The following is a 15,419-nucleotide window of genomic DNA, read 5'->3' as shown; positions in this document are numbered from 1 at the left end:
TTCCTGTTCATAGTTATACATTTTGCCCCATAACTTCTGAAAACTTCAGAAACTCTGTATTAACTAAATAACAATCCGTTACTTATTAGAACATAGCAGTGACACTGTATTTGCCAAACTTTGTTATATATTCTTTCTTTCAGAATCAGAAATGGTTGACGTTGGAACAGAACAGCTGTTGGACAAAGAGTTCCGGTGTGATTCCCTACATTTGACAAGTAATTATTCCATCCAGAGTAACAATACCTCTCATACTTGGCATTCTCTCAAACCACAAAAATGCATACTTGCTGGGATAATGGAAATAATGGCAGAAGAATGTGGAATGGCAGTCTCTTTTTCTTACATCTTACTGTTCATTGACTATGTTACAGAGAAGTGGTGTGTGTGTGTGTGTGTGTGTGTGTGTATCCTGTTTTACTATAGCGAGGGTCCAGCAGTCATTACAGGGTTAACTTGGAGTTCCGGTGATGACTGAGTTTGCAATTTGTGAAGCTCCTCCCACATCCACTGGCTTCCCAGATTTCAGACTCAGTCGTTCTGGTTAGACCTATTTTGGCTGAGCTGGGAATTATTCTTTAAATTAGATAATAATTCCTTTTGGTAGTTAGTTTCTTTCCTTCCTTGCAGGATTGCAGAGCTCCCAGGGACCTGGTTGAGCTCTACTTTCTCAAGCGAGACGGGCTCACGCCCAATACCGCTGAAGATCGCTTTTTACAGTGGTGGGTCTGCCAGCTGTCAGACCCAATTTGGCTTCCCTGGGGTGTTGCTCCATACACTTGCTGGCTGTGGCTTACTCCGGACTCAGCGGGCCTGGAGAATCAGCGGTCCATGTGAGGCTTCTCCAGAGGTCTTTGCAGGCAGCACTGGAGCTTGGTAAGCCCGTTCCAGCTCGTTTCAGAGGGTTTTTTTTTGGGCGTTTCCCCCCCCCCCCCCTTTAAAGGAGCCTTGTCTTTGCGGAGGTTTTAGTAGCTTTTTGTGGCGGCAGCCATTTTGGGTTTCCTTTGTGGCGGTGGCCATTTTGTTGCCTTTGTGGTGGCGGCCATTTTGGTTTCCTTTGTGGTGGTGGCTATTTTGGTTTCCCTTGCAGGGGCGGCCATTTTGGTCTATACTCCACTGAGTGCCGGCACAGGAATTTAGCCTCTTTCCAGCCGCTTCAAGCCAAGCCTTTCTATGGCTTCCAAGCCTCCCTCTCGCTCTTCTAAGAGACCGGCTCCATCTCAGCCCTCAATTTCCTCATCTACCCGTTCGGATTCGGGCCATTCTAAAAGGAGCAAGGTTTCTGCTTCCAAAACCCAGCCTGCTCAGAAAGGGTCTTGATCTAGTGAAAGGGTGGAGGCTCAAAGACATAAGTCCCTGGAAAGGGCAATTGAGAAAGCGGTACAGCAGGCCACAAGAGGGGAGTTTCTCCAGTCTCCGGCCATGGAGGCTTCTGCTGTGGAGCCTATTGCTTCTCCTAATCAGCCTGGAATGGCTTCCTGGTCTCCAGATGTGAGCACAATTCCTCCTTCTCAAGCTGAGGCTAGTGCTCTTTTTGGGGCTGTTCAGCATTCTCCTCCACCTCCCCATATTTTTTCTGTTGTTCAGGTTATAGCTTCCCCTCAGGTGGCCCCTCAGGCTCCAGTCTTAACTCAACAGGAGTCAGTTCAGTCTCCTCCTGAACCTATCGCCACCAAGGGAGAGACTTCTCTTCCTCCTTCTGGGATGGTTCCTAGCCAACCTCTTGATTTAGCAGCCCTTATTCAAGCAGCTGTGCAGCGGGGCATTGCTGCAGAAATGCAACGTAGAACTGGATCTTGGGTTTCAGAACAGGCTAGGACTCATGGGGCTTTACTCACTCAGGGTTCTGCTGACCTTGAACAGGCACAAGAGCAGGATTATTCTGGAACCTATGCCGGTCAGGGGTCTGCTACGGGGGAGGAGCTAGATGAGCCTGGTTTATCTGATGATGATGATCTTTCTCCTGATCAACCTTCATTCGTTGGGTTATTTAAACCTCAGGTTTTCAGATCCCTTCTCCACAAGGCCAAATTAACCACTGGCCTGGGTCTCCCTTCACAGAAGCCTGACTCTTTGGGTGTGGAAACAGGGGCCTCCTCTTCCCTATTTGAGGAACCTACTCCGGAAACGGAGGAAATCCCAGGTCCCAAGATGTTTAAGGATGTTATTATTAGACAATGGTCAGCCCCAGTTTCTGGGTTTAATCCTAGTTCGGTGGACAGACGCATTTATAATCTGGATTCTAACATCTCTTCAATTTTGGAGGTTCCAACAGTGGATCCTCCTATTGTGACTCTGTCTAATTCTTCAGTGCTCACAGGCCCTCCGGAGGAAGGTCTCCATCCTGAGGACAAGCGTCTAGAGCACTCCCTGACTAAGGCTCACCAAGCCGCAGCACGGGCCGTTTGGGCTTCTTCGGCAGCCTCTTTCTTTAACAGGGCTACCCTTATGTGGGTTAGACAACTGCAGGGTCGCTTACCTTTGTCTGATACTAGGGCTCTCCAGAATATCAATAAAATTATAGAGGCTCTGGAGTATTCTGCAGATGCCACTCTTAACGCCTCCAGATTTGCAGCTAAATCCATTGGTTCCAGCATCAGCTCTCGCTGCCTCCTTTGGCTTTGCCAATGGCAGGCTGATACTAAGAATAAGTGGCGTTTGGCATCTTCCCCATATTCAGGGAACCTTCTCTTTGGTCCTCCTCTTGAGATCTTGCTTATCGAATCCAAGGATAAGAGGAAAATCCTGCCTAGCTTGTCCCGAAGGTCAGAAGGTCAACCTTCCCTTTCTTCCTTTCGGCCCTTTCGGAACCCCCCCTCGAGTTTTCCTTCTCCAGGTTCCAGAGATTTCCATCTCCCAGGCAAGATAGATTCCAGGACAGACAATCGGGTCCTGGATTCCGCGGCCAAGGTCGCAAATCTTTCAAAGAGGGGAGGGGTCGTTCTTTCCGCAGGTTTCGCTGACTCTTTGCCCGACCCTCCCATAGGAGGCCACCTGGCGCTCTTTGCCAGCCAGTGGGAGGCATTGACCTCGGATGCCTGGGTCAGGGAGACGGTCTCCCAGGGACTATCTTTAGAATTTCTATTCACCCTCCCCCCACAAGATTCCTCTGGGTCCCTCTCTTGCGGGACAGGTCTCAACGGCTTCTACTGGAGGAGGTGGTGGCACACCTCCTTCAGATCTGGGCCATCGAACTGGTTCCAGTAGACCAAAGGGGACAGGGGTTCTACTCCCGCCTGTTCCTCGTCCAGAAGTCATCAGGGGGTTGGAGGGCCATTCTCGACCTGAAGTCCTTGAACCGTCGCATAATCTACCGTCGGTTCAAAATGCAATCTCTTCAATCCATCCTAGAATCCATCAGGGAGGGAGACATCCTCACGTCTATCGATCTGACGGAGGCGTATCTTCACGTTCCCATCTGTTTGGTCCATCGCAAATTTCTTCGCTTTTGTCTGGCGTCTCGTCATTACTAGTACCGGGCTCTTCCATTTGGACTCTCCTCGGCTCCCCAAGTGTTCACCAAATTGATGGCAGCGCTAGCGGCCTCCCTCCGAGCTGTTCCCATTCGGATCCAGTTTTACCTGGATGATCTATTGATCCAGTCCGGCTCGGAGAAGTTAGCGCATCAGGACCTGCTCACCACCATTCAGGTCCTGAAAAGTCATGGTTTCTCGATCAACGAGGCCAAGAACCACCTGGTACCGACGACTGGTATTCAACATCTGGGGGCCATAATAGATTCCATCAAGGGCAAGGTTTATCTGTCACAAGAGCGCCTGATCAGTTTGCGGTCCCTGGTCGGGCAGGTCTCTCAAGGACAGCCAGTTCCAGTGCGTCGGCTGTCGCAGCTTCTCGGGAAGATGGTGTCCTGTATAGGAATTGTCCCTTGGGCCCGTCTCCATTGCAGAGCTCTGCAGTGGTTCCTCCTACCTTTTCAACGGTCCCTCATGAGTTCTTCTGACACCCTAGTTCGGCTATCACCCAAAGTTCTTCTTTCTCTAACCTGGTGGGTGTCTCCGGCCCTATCCAAGGGACGTTTTTTCAGGGAACCTCCTCTGTTGGTCCTGACCACCGATGCCAGTCTCTTTGGCTGGGGTGCACATTTGGGGAACCTGTTTGCTCAGGGTCGCTGGAGCCGGGCCGATCTATCCAACAGTATCAATTGGTTGGAGCTCAGAGCCATTCACTTAGCTCTGAGGGCATTCCAGGACCAGCTGGAGGGCACTCACGTTCTAGTCAGGACAGACAACATAGCAGCGAAGGCCCACGTGAATCGCTTAGGGGGAACACAGTCACGACGTCTGATGGAGGAGTCCGACCTGCTGGGCCTTTGGTCGGAGAAACACCTGGAATCCATCAGAGCCGCCCACATCTCCGGAGCAGCGAATGTTCGAGCAGATCTTCTCAGCAGGGCCACAGTGGACCAGGGCGAGTGGCGTCTTCGACCAGCCATCTTCTGCCAGATCTCCCGATGATTCGGGGCTCCAGCTGTTGACCTGTTCGCCTCCAGCAAGAATCATCAGACGAGCAGGTTCTTCTCGCGGTTTCCAGACCAGGGGCAGAAGCAGTAGACGCCCTTCGGAGTCCCTGGCCACCGGGGCTTCTATACACCTTTCCACCGTTGGCGATTCTTCTCAAGGTCATCCGGAAGCTTCTCATCGAGGAGGCCGAGCTGATCATCATCGCCCCCAATTGGCCTCGCCGTCCTTGGTTCGCGGACCTGGTGGCTCTGTCGGTGGCTCCTCCTTGGCATCTTCCTCAAGACAAGAGAGCTCTCAGTCAAGGAGATCTTCTGCATCCAGACATCGAGTGGCTTCAACTAACCGCATGGAGGTTGAGCGGCAAATCTTCCGCAGTCGAGATCTCTCGACTGACATCATAACTACCCTTCAGGCATCTTGTTGGGCTTCCACAAACCACATTTACAACTCCACCTGGCTGTCCTTCTGCCGTTGGTGCTCTTGCTCTGGCCTGGTCGCTTTAGATGCCTCAGAAGAGCAGGTCCTGGGGTTCCTTCAAGTTGGGTTATCTTTAGATTTGGCTCCTAGAACCCTGCGCAGACAGGTGTCTGCCCTTGCCTCGATTTTGTCTTGTGGGTCTTCCCTACCCCTTTCCAGACGTCCCCTCATCAGGCAATTCCTCAGGGGGGCCTCTAACCTTTGCCCTCCTACTTTACACAGATACCCTACCTGGGATCTCCCCAAAGTTCTTTCTGCCCTCACCCGTCCTCACTTTGAGCCCTTGAGGCGGGTGGGTTTATGGTTCCTTTCTTATAAGGTGGTTTTCCTGGTTGCCATAACCTCGGCTCGCAGGATCTTTGAATTGGCAGCTCTTTCTTCTCATTCAGACCTTTGCATCTTCCATTCGGACTGCGTGGTTCTCTGATTAGATCCTTCCTTCATCCCTAAGGTTAATTCCCCATTTCATAGAGCTTTGGAACTCATCTTCCCAACTTCTGTCCCTCCCCTTCTCATCATAGGGAACGGATCTGGCACACTCTGGACGTTCGTAGAGCCCTCAAGATTTACCTTAGGAGGACTTCTTTGTTCAGGCGTTCAGAGAGTCTCTTCGTTTCTTTACTACCTTCCTCTATGGGTCTGAGGGTTTCCTCTCCCATCCTGGGTCGGTGGCTTAGGGCCACTATTACCTCTGCTTACGAGGCTCAGGCATTGCCAGTGCCTTCCCGGATCACTGCTCATTCCACTAGTAATGCTGCCACGTCTGCGGCCTGGGCCACTCAGGCATCCCTGGAGGATATTTTCTGGGCAGCCACATGGTCTTCCCCTTCTCCGTTTATTCGTCACTATAAGTTGGATGTATACGCTTCTGCGGAGGCAGCCTTTGGCTGCCGAGTTTTGCAGCAGATGCTTCAAAGGGATTCTCTTTTGGACTGGTATTTCCCCCCCCCCAATAGAGATTCTGCTTTGGCATGTCCCTGTAATGACTGCTGGACCCTCGCTATAGTAGAATGGACGTTGTCTTACCTGAATGTCCCTTCTGCGTAGCAGAGGGTCCAGCAGTCATCCCCACCCTATCTGGTCCTTCTTCTTCGTGTTTCATGGTGGTGGTGGGGGTTCTTTCTGTTCTTTGTTGTGGTTTCCCAGCTCAGCTATTCGGTTTGCAGAATCTCCCTCGTCTGAAATCTAGGAAGCCAGTGGATGTGGGAGGAGCTTCACAAATTGCAGACTCAGTCATCACCGGAACTCCAAGTTAACCCTGTAATGACTGCTGGACCCTCTGCTACGCAGATGGGACGTTCAGGTAAGACAACGTCCATTTCCCCCCAAATAAGACATCCCCTGATAATAAGCCCTAGCGCTTATTTCAGGGTTCAAAAAAATATAAGACAGGGTCTTATTTTTGGGGAAACGCCGTGGGTGGGTGTGCGTGAAGGAGTGGGTATGGCCAGCACAGGAGGCAGCCCTTCCTTTCCCTGATCAGCTAATGGCAGCTGGGCCCCTTAATCACGACCCATGGATCAGGTGAGCTGATCTGGAGCTGCCTCGTTCTGTCTCTCCCCAGCATTCTTTGCACTCACCTGCCTCCCATCCATCCATCCCCCTTGCCTGCAAACTCCCACCCCGCTCACAAGAGAGCATCCGCCTGGCATCTCTTGCCACGTGGTGCCCACCCAGCAGACAACCTCCCCTCTGGCCAGGCAGAGCGCCACTCACCAACCAAGCGATATCCCAGAGTGGCTGCTGCCAGAAGACACTGCGTCGGCGGTGGCTGCTCTGGGAGTGTGCTTCCCGCTCTATGGTTCCAGCTCCATGTGGCTGCCCTGGCTCCCAGAAGACTCGGCAGCAGACGGCTGGCCCGACTGGCCTCTTCTCCGCTTCCAGCCGGGTGCTCACCAGATTTGCCCACATCGACGTGGTGAGGCCTGGGAGGCGCATGAGTGGGGGGGAGAGACTCACGTGGCTTGGCGCCTTCGGGCCACTCATGTTCCACCCCCACCTACCCCCCGGGAGGGGAGGGGCTTGATAGCATGCAGAGGGAGCCTCTCTCTGCCGGACTGACTGACAGCTGTCAGTGGGCAGGCCGCCCTGTGGGCACCACATGGGCACCACATGGCAAGAGGTGCTGACGGCTGGTCTCTTGCAAGCAAGCTCCTGAAGAGCCAGGTGCAGGGACGGAGGGATGCGGGTGTGTGTGTATTTTATATATATATATATATATATATATATATATATATATATATATATATATATATATATATATGTATATGTATATGTATATGTATATATATATGTATATATATGTATATATATGTATATATATGTATATATATGTTTATGTAAGTTTTCACAGGTATGTATGTGTGTATAGTTAATATTTCGGGTTTCTTCCCGTGTAATTGTGGATATATCCCTAAAAGAGTAGAAGCGACGTTCGACAGAATCCCATCTGCCATCATCAGGCTTATGTCAGCAGTCTTTTGCAGTAACTTTTTTGTTACTGCAAAAGACTGCTGACATAAGCCTGATGATGGCAGATGGGATTCTGTCGAAACGTCGCTTCTACCCTTTTAGGGATATATCCACAATTACACGGGAAGAAACCCGAAATATTAACCATACATACATACATACATACATACATACATACATACATACATATATGTTTCTTAAGCGGGTCACCGCTCTCCCCAGTTATTGCCAATCTGTTCATGGAAGGATTTGAAATTAAAGCGTTGGAACAAACTATCTATAAACCAAAATTATGGCTCAGATATGTAGATGATACATTTGTCATCTGGCCTCATGGAAAAGACAAGCTAGACAATTTTCTAGCACACTTGAATAACATGCACCCGAAGATAAAGTTCACTATGGAAATGGAGAAGGAAAATCAACTCCCGTTCCTAGATGTACTAATATATAAGAGAACTGATGGCACCCTAGGACACAGTGTTTACCAAAAGAAGACACATACAAATCATTAACTGAACGCACACTCACACCATCATCCCTCACAAATAAGTTCAATGGCAAAAACTTTAATCACTAGAACTAAACGTCTAGCAGATGAGGCACATGTACAAACAGAGCTTAAGACCCTCACAGAAGTATTAATGGAAAATGGGTTCCATGAAAATAGAATTAGAACTATAATCCAGCAAGGGACAGTAGGACAGAGTAAAACCCAAGAAAAAGAACAGAATATGGGAACTGCCATCCTGCCCTATATAAAAGGGACCACGGATAAAATTAGTAAGATATTACAGAAACAAAAAATAAAAACAGTGTTCCGTACAGATAGAAAAATATCGATGATGGTGAGAAACCCTAAGGATAAAATTGAGTTGGAAAACCAGGGGATATATGAAGTGCCATGTGCCTCCTGTCAGTCATCTTATATTGGACAGACAAATAGACGAATAAGTGTGCATTTAGAAGAACATAAAAATGCAGTGAGGAAAGAAGAGCAAACTTCTTCTTTGGTACAACACATGAAAGCCATGGGACACAATATTGATTTTAATAAAACCAGAACAGTGGCGAAAGAGGAACATCTCAACAAAAGAATAATCAGGGAGGCCATCAAAATTGAAAAGAGGCCGCAGAATATGAACAGACGAGACGACGCCTCTAGGTTATCAAGTATTTGGGGACCTGCACTGAGAGAAACTCGAGTGTTAACATCAGAAGAGAGGCAGAGATTCCAACAAGCAACCAGTGGTGTTGCAAGGCCTGCCAGAATTCTTCCCGCTCTGCAGAGGGTGGCTAGCAATAAGAAGAGAGAGAGGATCGAGCCAGAAGACAAGCTGAGATCTCAACTAACAATCAAGGGTGCTGTGATGCCTATCAGAATCCTTTCTCCTCTACAGCAGACAGATAATAATAGAGAATCTGAGAAAGCTGGGCCTGTAACACGCAGCCAAGCAGCTAGGATGAGGAAGCAGGAAGAAAAACTGCTGTCCTCCAATCGGGACACAGAGTTGCAGGCTAGCCAGCATACGTCAGCAGCAGCAAATGTAGATAAGCGACAGCTCCGACCTCGCAACAGAGAACCCATAGCTTCTAAATGAAACAGAGCCTGAAGATGACAGGGTTGTGAGCCTGTCGAAATGTTGCTATAAGAAAAACTTTTAAAGTCACTGGTAGGATTTTAGCTATATATAAATCTCAAACCTCGTACAATATCTGCCCTTTTTTGTTTTTCCACAGGTAACCAGGCAGATATTCAACATACACAGAAGCAAGGATATTCTTCTCACAGTTTGTCATGTAGACAACAAGGAAGATTTACAGCTTCAGCAGCTGCCAGTGAGAATGCCACTATTTCTATATGGGGTAGTTACCATTTTGTTTCAAGGCTTTTTTTTTTTGTCTCTTTAAAAGCTATAAGATACAGTACATAGGGCAGTAGGGGCACCTGTTCTTGGCATATGAATGTAGCATTGGGGAAAACTGCATCAATTTGCTCCTTTTTTGTGCAACTTTCAGAAGGACAATCCTCCTTTTGAACAAGTAGGAGCCATTTTTACCCTTTGGTGATGTCAGAAATTGCTCCACAAATGAAACACTCAATAAATGTGGTGACTTTTTCACCTGCTTTACAACTGTTAACTGGTTGTAGAGGACCAGAGTAAAGTGAATTAAAAGTTTCTTATAGCTTTGTTGTTGGAGTCAAAGAGATGATTCCAACAATCTCGTGTGTTTATTCCCCTTTCTTCAGTTACTGCTAAGACAATAAACAGAGTAGAATTAATGTAATAACATGAAAAAACCATAAGCTGCTATGAATAGAATGTGGAAGATAAACATGACAATTTGTGACCTAGGCATGAATGAGTTAGGCAATTATTTGAATATAGTAAATGTCTGTTACTATTTAAGTGGCTGTATTAAGTTGAATGACAGGGCAGGAGAGGGGAAGTAGGCTCTTATCAGCTTATCATCTCAAGATAGCACTATGTCCTCCTGTATATCTTGAGTATGCTTTTCTTCTAGGGTTTCCTGGAATGGTCAGTATCAAACCAAAGGGTTGATGGGACTATCCAAGGAGTTGATGTTGATGTTATTATTTGTAGTATTATTTATGAAAGTAGTATTTATTAAATTATTTTCATACAATTAATGTTTGGAGAGTTTGATGAACAATATGAAATTTCATGAGTGGGTAATGAACAGACAACTTTGGGACCCCTGACTTAGGACATAGCTATTAAGGAAGGTCTTCTCTGTTGGACTGTGGTGCTGGGATTTCTGAGTTTCTTCACAGAGGTGGAAAGGGAATATCTGTTGTGCTACCCCTACAGATCAGTTATTTCATAATAAACTGCTTTTTTGTCTAATCTTGTGGCTACATAAAATACATCCAAAGTATTGTCTACATTCAAACAATTGTCTTTGCATTGTAGTTTCCATACTTACTCCTTATTCAGACATGAAATTAAAGCTGTGTTTCCTATTAACCACTGCATTGATCTTTGCTGTGGGACAACTTCAGGGTGTGTTAACTAAGTTTCTTTCAAGAGGAAGGTCATAAAGATATCAATATAATGTACACACAGCCTACTGGGCTGTATATTTTAAATTCAGTTCAAATGTTTCTTTGGACCACATGTAATTTGAATGACCTTATGGAATAAGCTGCACTGATTGAAGTAAACACCCTTGCTTTATTGAGTCACCACACATATTGCATTCCTGTTTCTTTGTGTTCCAAAACAACTTTTTCTGAATCAGATCAAAAATATTACACACACCAGTTGCTTAAATAATGTAGCATAATCTCCTCAACAAAGGGCCGTCTGTTAGCAGTATGAAGGTAATGTGAATTTATAATAAAACATTTGAGGGTGTTGCACCAGGGAAGGTTAGCTTAGTTTCAGAACACAAAAAAATGATAGTTGGAGAGCGGTTGTCTATTGATTCATTTTGCTTGCCAAACTAATAAATGTTTGGCATTTAAAATTGGAGTGATAGTCTTTCCTTGCTTGTTCGGTGTTGGCTATTTATCTTACAAACAGTGACTTGAAAGCTGCTGCAGTATTTTAGTTGCTAGTGGATTTGGACTCTTTGTCTGTGGAGCTTTGGGTGCAAAGTACTAAAACTTATTATCCACAGAGATGTGTGTGAAACTCTTCTTGAGGCAATAGGGCTGTACTCAGATGTAAATTTGTTCAATCATAGCATTATAGTATCAAATGTGCATTCTGTGGATGAGTAAAGTGAACAGGAAGAAATTAAAAGTGGTGTCATAGGAGAATCTTGGGGCTGACTTACCAAAGTACCTCTTGATCTACTTAATTTTTTTTCAAAATATGTCTAAAAGTTTGTCTGAAATAAATTAACCTGACTTCGGAAATTGTTTTGGTTAACAAATATTATAACTAGAAGGGTTTTTTTACTTAGATCTTGTTGAATTTAATTTTTAAAGTCCTTTTTTCTCTTTCTCATCATTGCCTTGACACTTTGAAACCAAACTTTCAAAGAATGCTGTACAAATATCAAGAGGGAGAATAGCGATGAAGAATTCACTGATATGAAAGAATTACTACCCAGCGAAGACCATCTTCAAGATTTTAATATGGTAAGATTTTTAATATGGTATGAAAAAACATACCAGGTATGGTAGATTCATCTAAAATATGTAAATGTCTGCTAAAAAACAGAAGACATGTTGTTAAGTTTATAGTAAAAATTAAGAGTAAATTGGGGAACGGTTTTTAATTTTAAATCTTCTGATAGAGATACATAAATAATCCTTGTTTAGCAACCACAGTTGGATCCAGCAACTCAGTCATTAACCAAAAAGTCACTAAGTGAAACCGTGACTATGCTTACCATCTTATTTCAGCTTTCCTTTGCTTTACAGACCTGCAAAGGTCGTAAATGTAAAGATAGATTGCAAAGTACTTTTTTATCTCTATTATAACACAAATGGTTGCTAAACAAGGCCGCTCCTAAACAAGGATTAACTTTGTTTTAAAGGCATACAATCAAATAACTCATGAGTTCACAATTCATCTGTGTGACAAAACCAAACAAAAGGAACCCCAGACCAAAGGGAGAGATGTTGTTGATAGTTCTTTTCAAATCATAGCCCTTTAGAGGAGACAAAGATGCTTTAATGAAAAAAAAACTAAGCTAGAAGGGCTCACTGTGTATTTTTCAGGATTGATAGTGATAAATCAGAACTCCCAAGGTTTAACAATAGATTGGACCCATCCTTGCTCCTCTGAATACGAAGGCCTTTTCCAAGAGTGGTTGAGCTGAGTTCTAATAGATAAAGGAGGTATTTGTCTCCCTTTCTGACAGAATCATTCAGCACATTGTCCCAGAGGGTTCCTTAGAAATTCAAATTGGTGCTAAAGGCTGCAGGGAAAAGAGCAATTATGAATGCCATCTTGCTCCCTTTTCTCAAGTGCCAACAAAAATCTGCTTACTATAAATTTGAATCCAATTTTTTTAAAAAAAATTACAACATGAAAATGTGAACAATTTTGATTTTTAAGGTTTTTAATTCTCCTTTTACAAAATTATAATGTATAATGTTTTTAAATGTAATCCCATAGGTTTCTTCCATGCATGAAGCAAGGTGTGCAGATCCTAGAGATTCTAAAATAAAATCAAATGGCTTTAGAAAGAAGTTATACTCCAGTGACAGTTCCAGTTCTGAAGGTGCAGCATCAGAAGGTGGAAATGGTTGGACAGATCCTTGTGAAGAGGAGCTTTTTTCTCGAACTCACTTATAAAGTTATAGGATAAAAGGATGGCTTGAAGAATAAGATGAGGTGGCAAACTCTTCCAGAAGGCTCGTACTCAGAAACAAATTGAGTTCTTCCTTCATATAATGGATTCAGAAATGTATTTATCTTTCTCTTCTTGATATTTTATTTTTAATAGTGGGGTATGGTCCCATTAGAAGCTTTTTTTCTCTTTTTCTCCAAAATATTAGCTCCTTGGCTATTTGGACCTAGAGTAGATTGTGTTGTCAAATCAAGAATGGGTGTGCATGTGATTGTCTTAGTAGTATCACTGCTTTTGCATCCTAGCTGCAGTTATTTTTATTTTCAACTGCAGCTGTATCAGTATTACTATCCTACTAGCATTGCAGTGTCTACAACTATTCAGAGATTTTATCTTTTAGCACATTTAAGCTTTTAAGATTTGGGAGATAAATACTTAACACTGTAATCTATCAGTGCCTTTCTGAATGTGAGAGGAAAGCATGTATGGCTTGTCCTGTCTTTTAAGATCTTATAACTTGGGAATAGAAATACTAGGGCTGTGCTTTAGAGACTTTCAGAAACTGTACTTTCAATTCTAGGATCTCTTCTCCTAACATGTATAGAAACAAATAGAGTTGGAACAATTGTTTGTTACCTTCTTGCTAATTAAAAAAGCTGCTCATTTTTGCAGGGAGGAGGAGGAAAAAAAATGATCATTCCCCCTTTTCCCCTCTTGTTTTCAGGGCTTAGTATTTCTTCTTTTTCAGGACTCGATGTTGAAGAGTAAATGATTCAACAAGTGACACTACAGCCTGAACCAAGCACACTTACTTCATACTTGTAAGCGTACTTAGGATTGCATTGTCAGGAAATTACGGAACAGTGAACTTTGTAATGAGCTTCATATACTTGGCCTGAACAACAAAAGAAATCTTAAGAGTTAATGTTTAATATTTTTTATGCAGAGGATTAGTATATCACTCAGAATAAATCCAATGGCTCCTGCAGTTAGCTACTACTATAGCTGTAATTTAGTAAAATTTGTAGCTAACCTCGTGTCCTGAGAGAATGTTAGGAGTAAGTTGTGTGTTGTGGGAGGGAGTGGGAACATGATTTACATGTGTGATTGCAGTAGTGATTGTTGCTTTATGTGACCTGCTCTTAACATTTATTTTAACATAGTCAATGCATCTGTCAAAATGTAACTGTGCAAGACTATCAACTCCCTGTGCTACTTATGTATTATGCAAATCATAAGGGTCAGGAGGAGCAATATTGGTTTATACCATTTCATAGTTTTAAAATTTTAAAACTATATAATAGCAGCATGTTTAAGACACCAGAAAGAACAGAAATTTTACTGTTGACTTGAAAATGCTAAGCCATTAATTTTAATAGGCAAGAAACTCTTAACAATTATAGTTCTTTGAAATGGTAAGCTAAACTGGCTTTAAATTTTTATTCTGTGCTAGTGAGCTTAATTGAATTGAATGAAGTTTTTTGCCTTTTCTTAATTGATAGTACAAGATTTAAGATCTAGAGTTTCAACTCCTTGTACTGGTTGTATATCACCCTTTCAGTTGAAAATTCAACTCCATTGGCTTGGTTTGTACCTTCCAGGGAAATGTCATTAATAACATTAATAATGGCTTTTAAGCTACTTTATTTTAGCATCCATATTACAAATCTTTACAGTTTTTTTTTCCTTATTTGAAATTTTGGATATGTGTTTAAATATTTACTTTCTTCTGGAGCTTCCTTTAAAATGTTATATAGGCACATGCACTAAGGATATTATTGTCAGTATGAAAGCAAAAAGAACAAAACTGATAAATCCTAGTGATTAATGTAAAGTATTGTTAGAATTATGAAAAGCCAAATGGGAATATTTGGGGAGGGAAAAACCCACACTTCAAAAATTCAGCTTATTTGGACTTTCACTTCAGTGAAAGGATGGTTCATTTTATTTTGATTCAATATTTTAACACCTTGGAAAACGTGTATGTTACATGTGTGGGCAATAACAAATAATATTTATTTGTTTCATAACTGAATGGGTAAAATTCTGAAGCTTTCCAGTGAGAAAGTGGATGTGTGAGTTTGTGTTTCTGTTTTCTGCAAGGATAATTTAGAAGTGGAAATGCTAAAATGCACTGTGGTATGAAGCACATTGCATATCCATAGCACTGAAGTATCAGTTTTTCATTCCTGGGCTGAACTTGTTTCTACCTTTTCGCTTCAAGTGGTGTATTGTTCTGATTTCACATACATCAGAGTAACTGAATTTGTTTTTTTGTGAAGTTACTTAACACCAAATAAAAAAAATAAAAGAATAATTAAATTGTGTTGTCTTTGTTCAATATTCAAAATTCCTTCTTAAATAGCACTATGCAAATAGAGAACTTTGTACAGTACAGCAAACCTCAATTTTATAGACCACTTTTAGTTGCCTTCAGATTAAGTAGATAAAATGGTTATTTTTGGTTTCTCAACACCTTCCTAATTTTTAAATTTATTTTAATTGTTTTTAAGATCATAATAAAAAAGAAAATAGAGCAAAACACAAAGATAATTATAATAAAAATACATATATTGTCAAAAAAAATGACACAAAGTGCTTGGAAAAATGATATACTGTTTTTTTTTTTTTGCCACATTTTTCCACTTTTTAAAAACTTTTAAAAAGTTTTCTGTTTTTTTCTTTTCTTTTTTTTAAACAAGTTTTAATGGTTTTTTT

The 15,419-nt window shown here is 43.0% G+C and overlaps 1 protein-coding gene across 2 annotated transcripts in view; it reads left to right on the top strand.

Annotated features, from left to right (window-relative positions):
- The window catches only part of KIAA0232 (KIAA0232 ortholog), a 106,910-nt gene extending 91,898 nt beyond the window's left edge, over nt 1-15,012 (top strand). For both annotated transcript variants that reach the window (XM_070940803.1, XM_070940804.1), the window contains 5 exons: nt 144-218; nt 9,171-9,296; nt 11,444-11,541; nt 12,527-12,818; nt 13,450-15,012. In XM_070940803.1, coding sequence (XP_070796904.1) covers nt 144-218; nt 9,171-9,296; nt 11,444-11,541; nt 12,527-12,706 — 479 coding nt within the window. In that variant the 3' untranslated portion in view covers nt 12,707-12,818; nt 13,450-15,012. The remainder of the gene's footprint in view (nt 1-143; nt 219-9,170; nt 9,297-11,443; nt 11,542-12,526; nt 12,819-13,449) is intronic.
- The last annotated feature ends 407 nt before the right edge of the window (nt 15,013-15,419 follow it).

Source organism: Pituophis catenifer, unplaced genomic scaffold (assembly GCF_029215685.1).
Source record: "Pituophis catenifer annectens isolate HBS135680 unplaced genomic scaffold, rPitCat1.0.hap2 SCAF_3, whole genome shotgun sequence".
Lineage (NCBI taxonomy): Eukaryota > Metazoa > Chordata > Lepidosauria > Squamata > Colubridae > Pituophis > Pituophis catenifer.
This window is presented reverse-complemented; position numbering and strand designations above follow the sequence as displayed.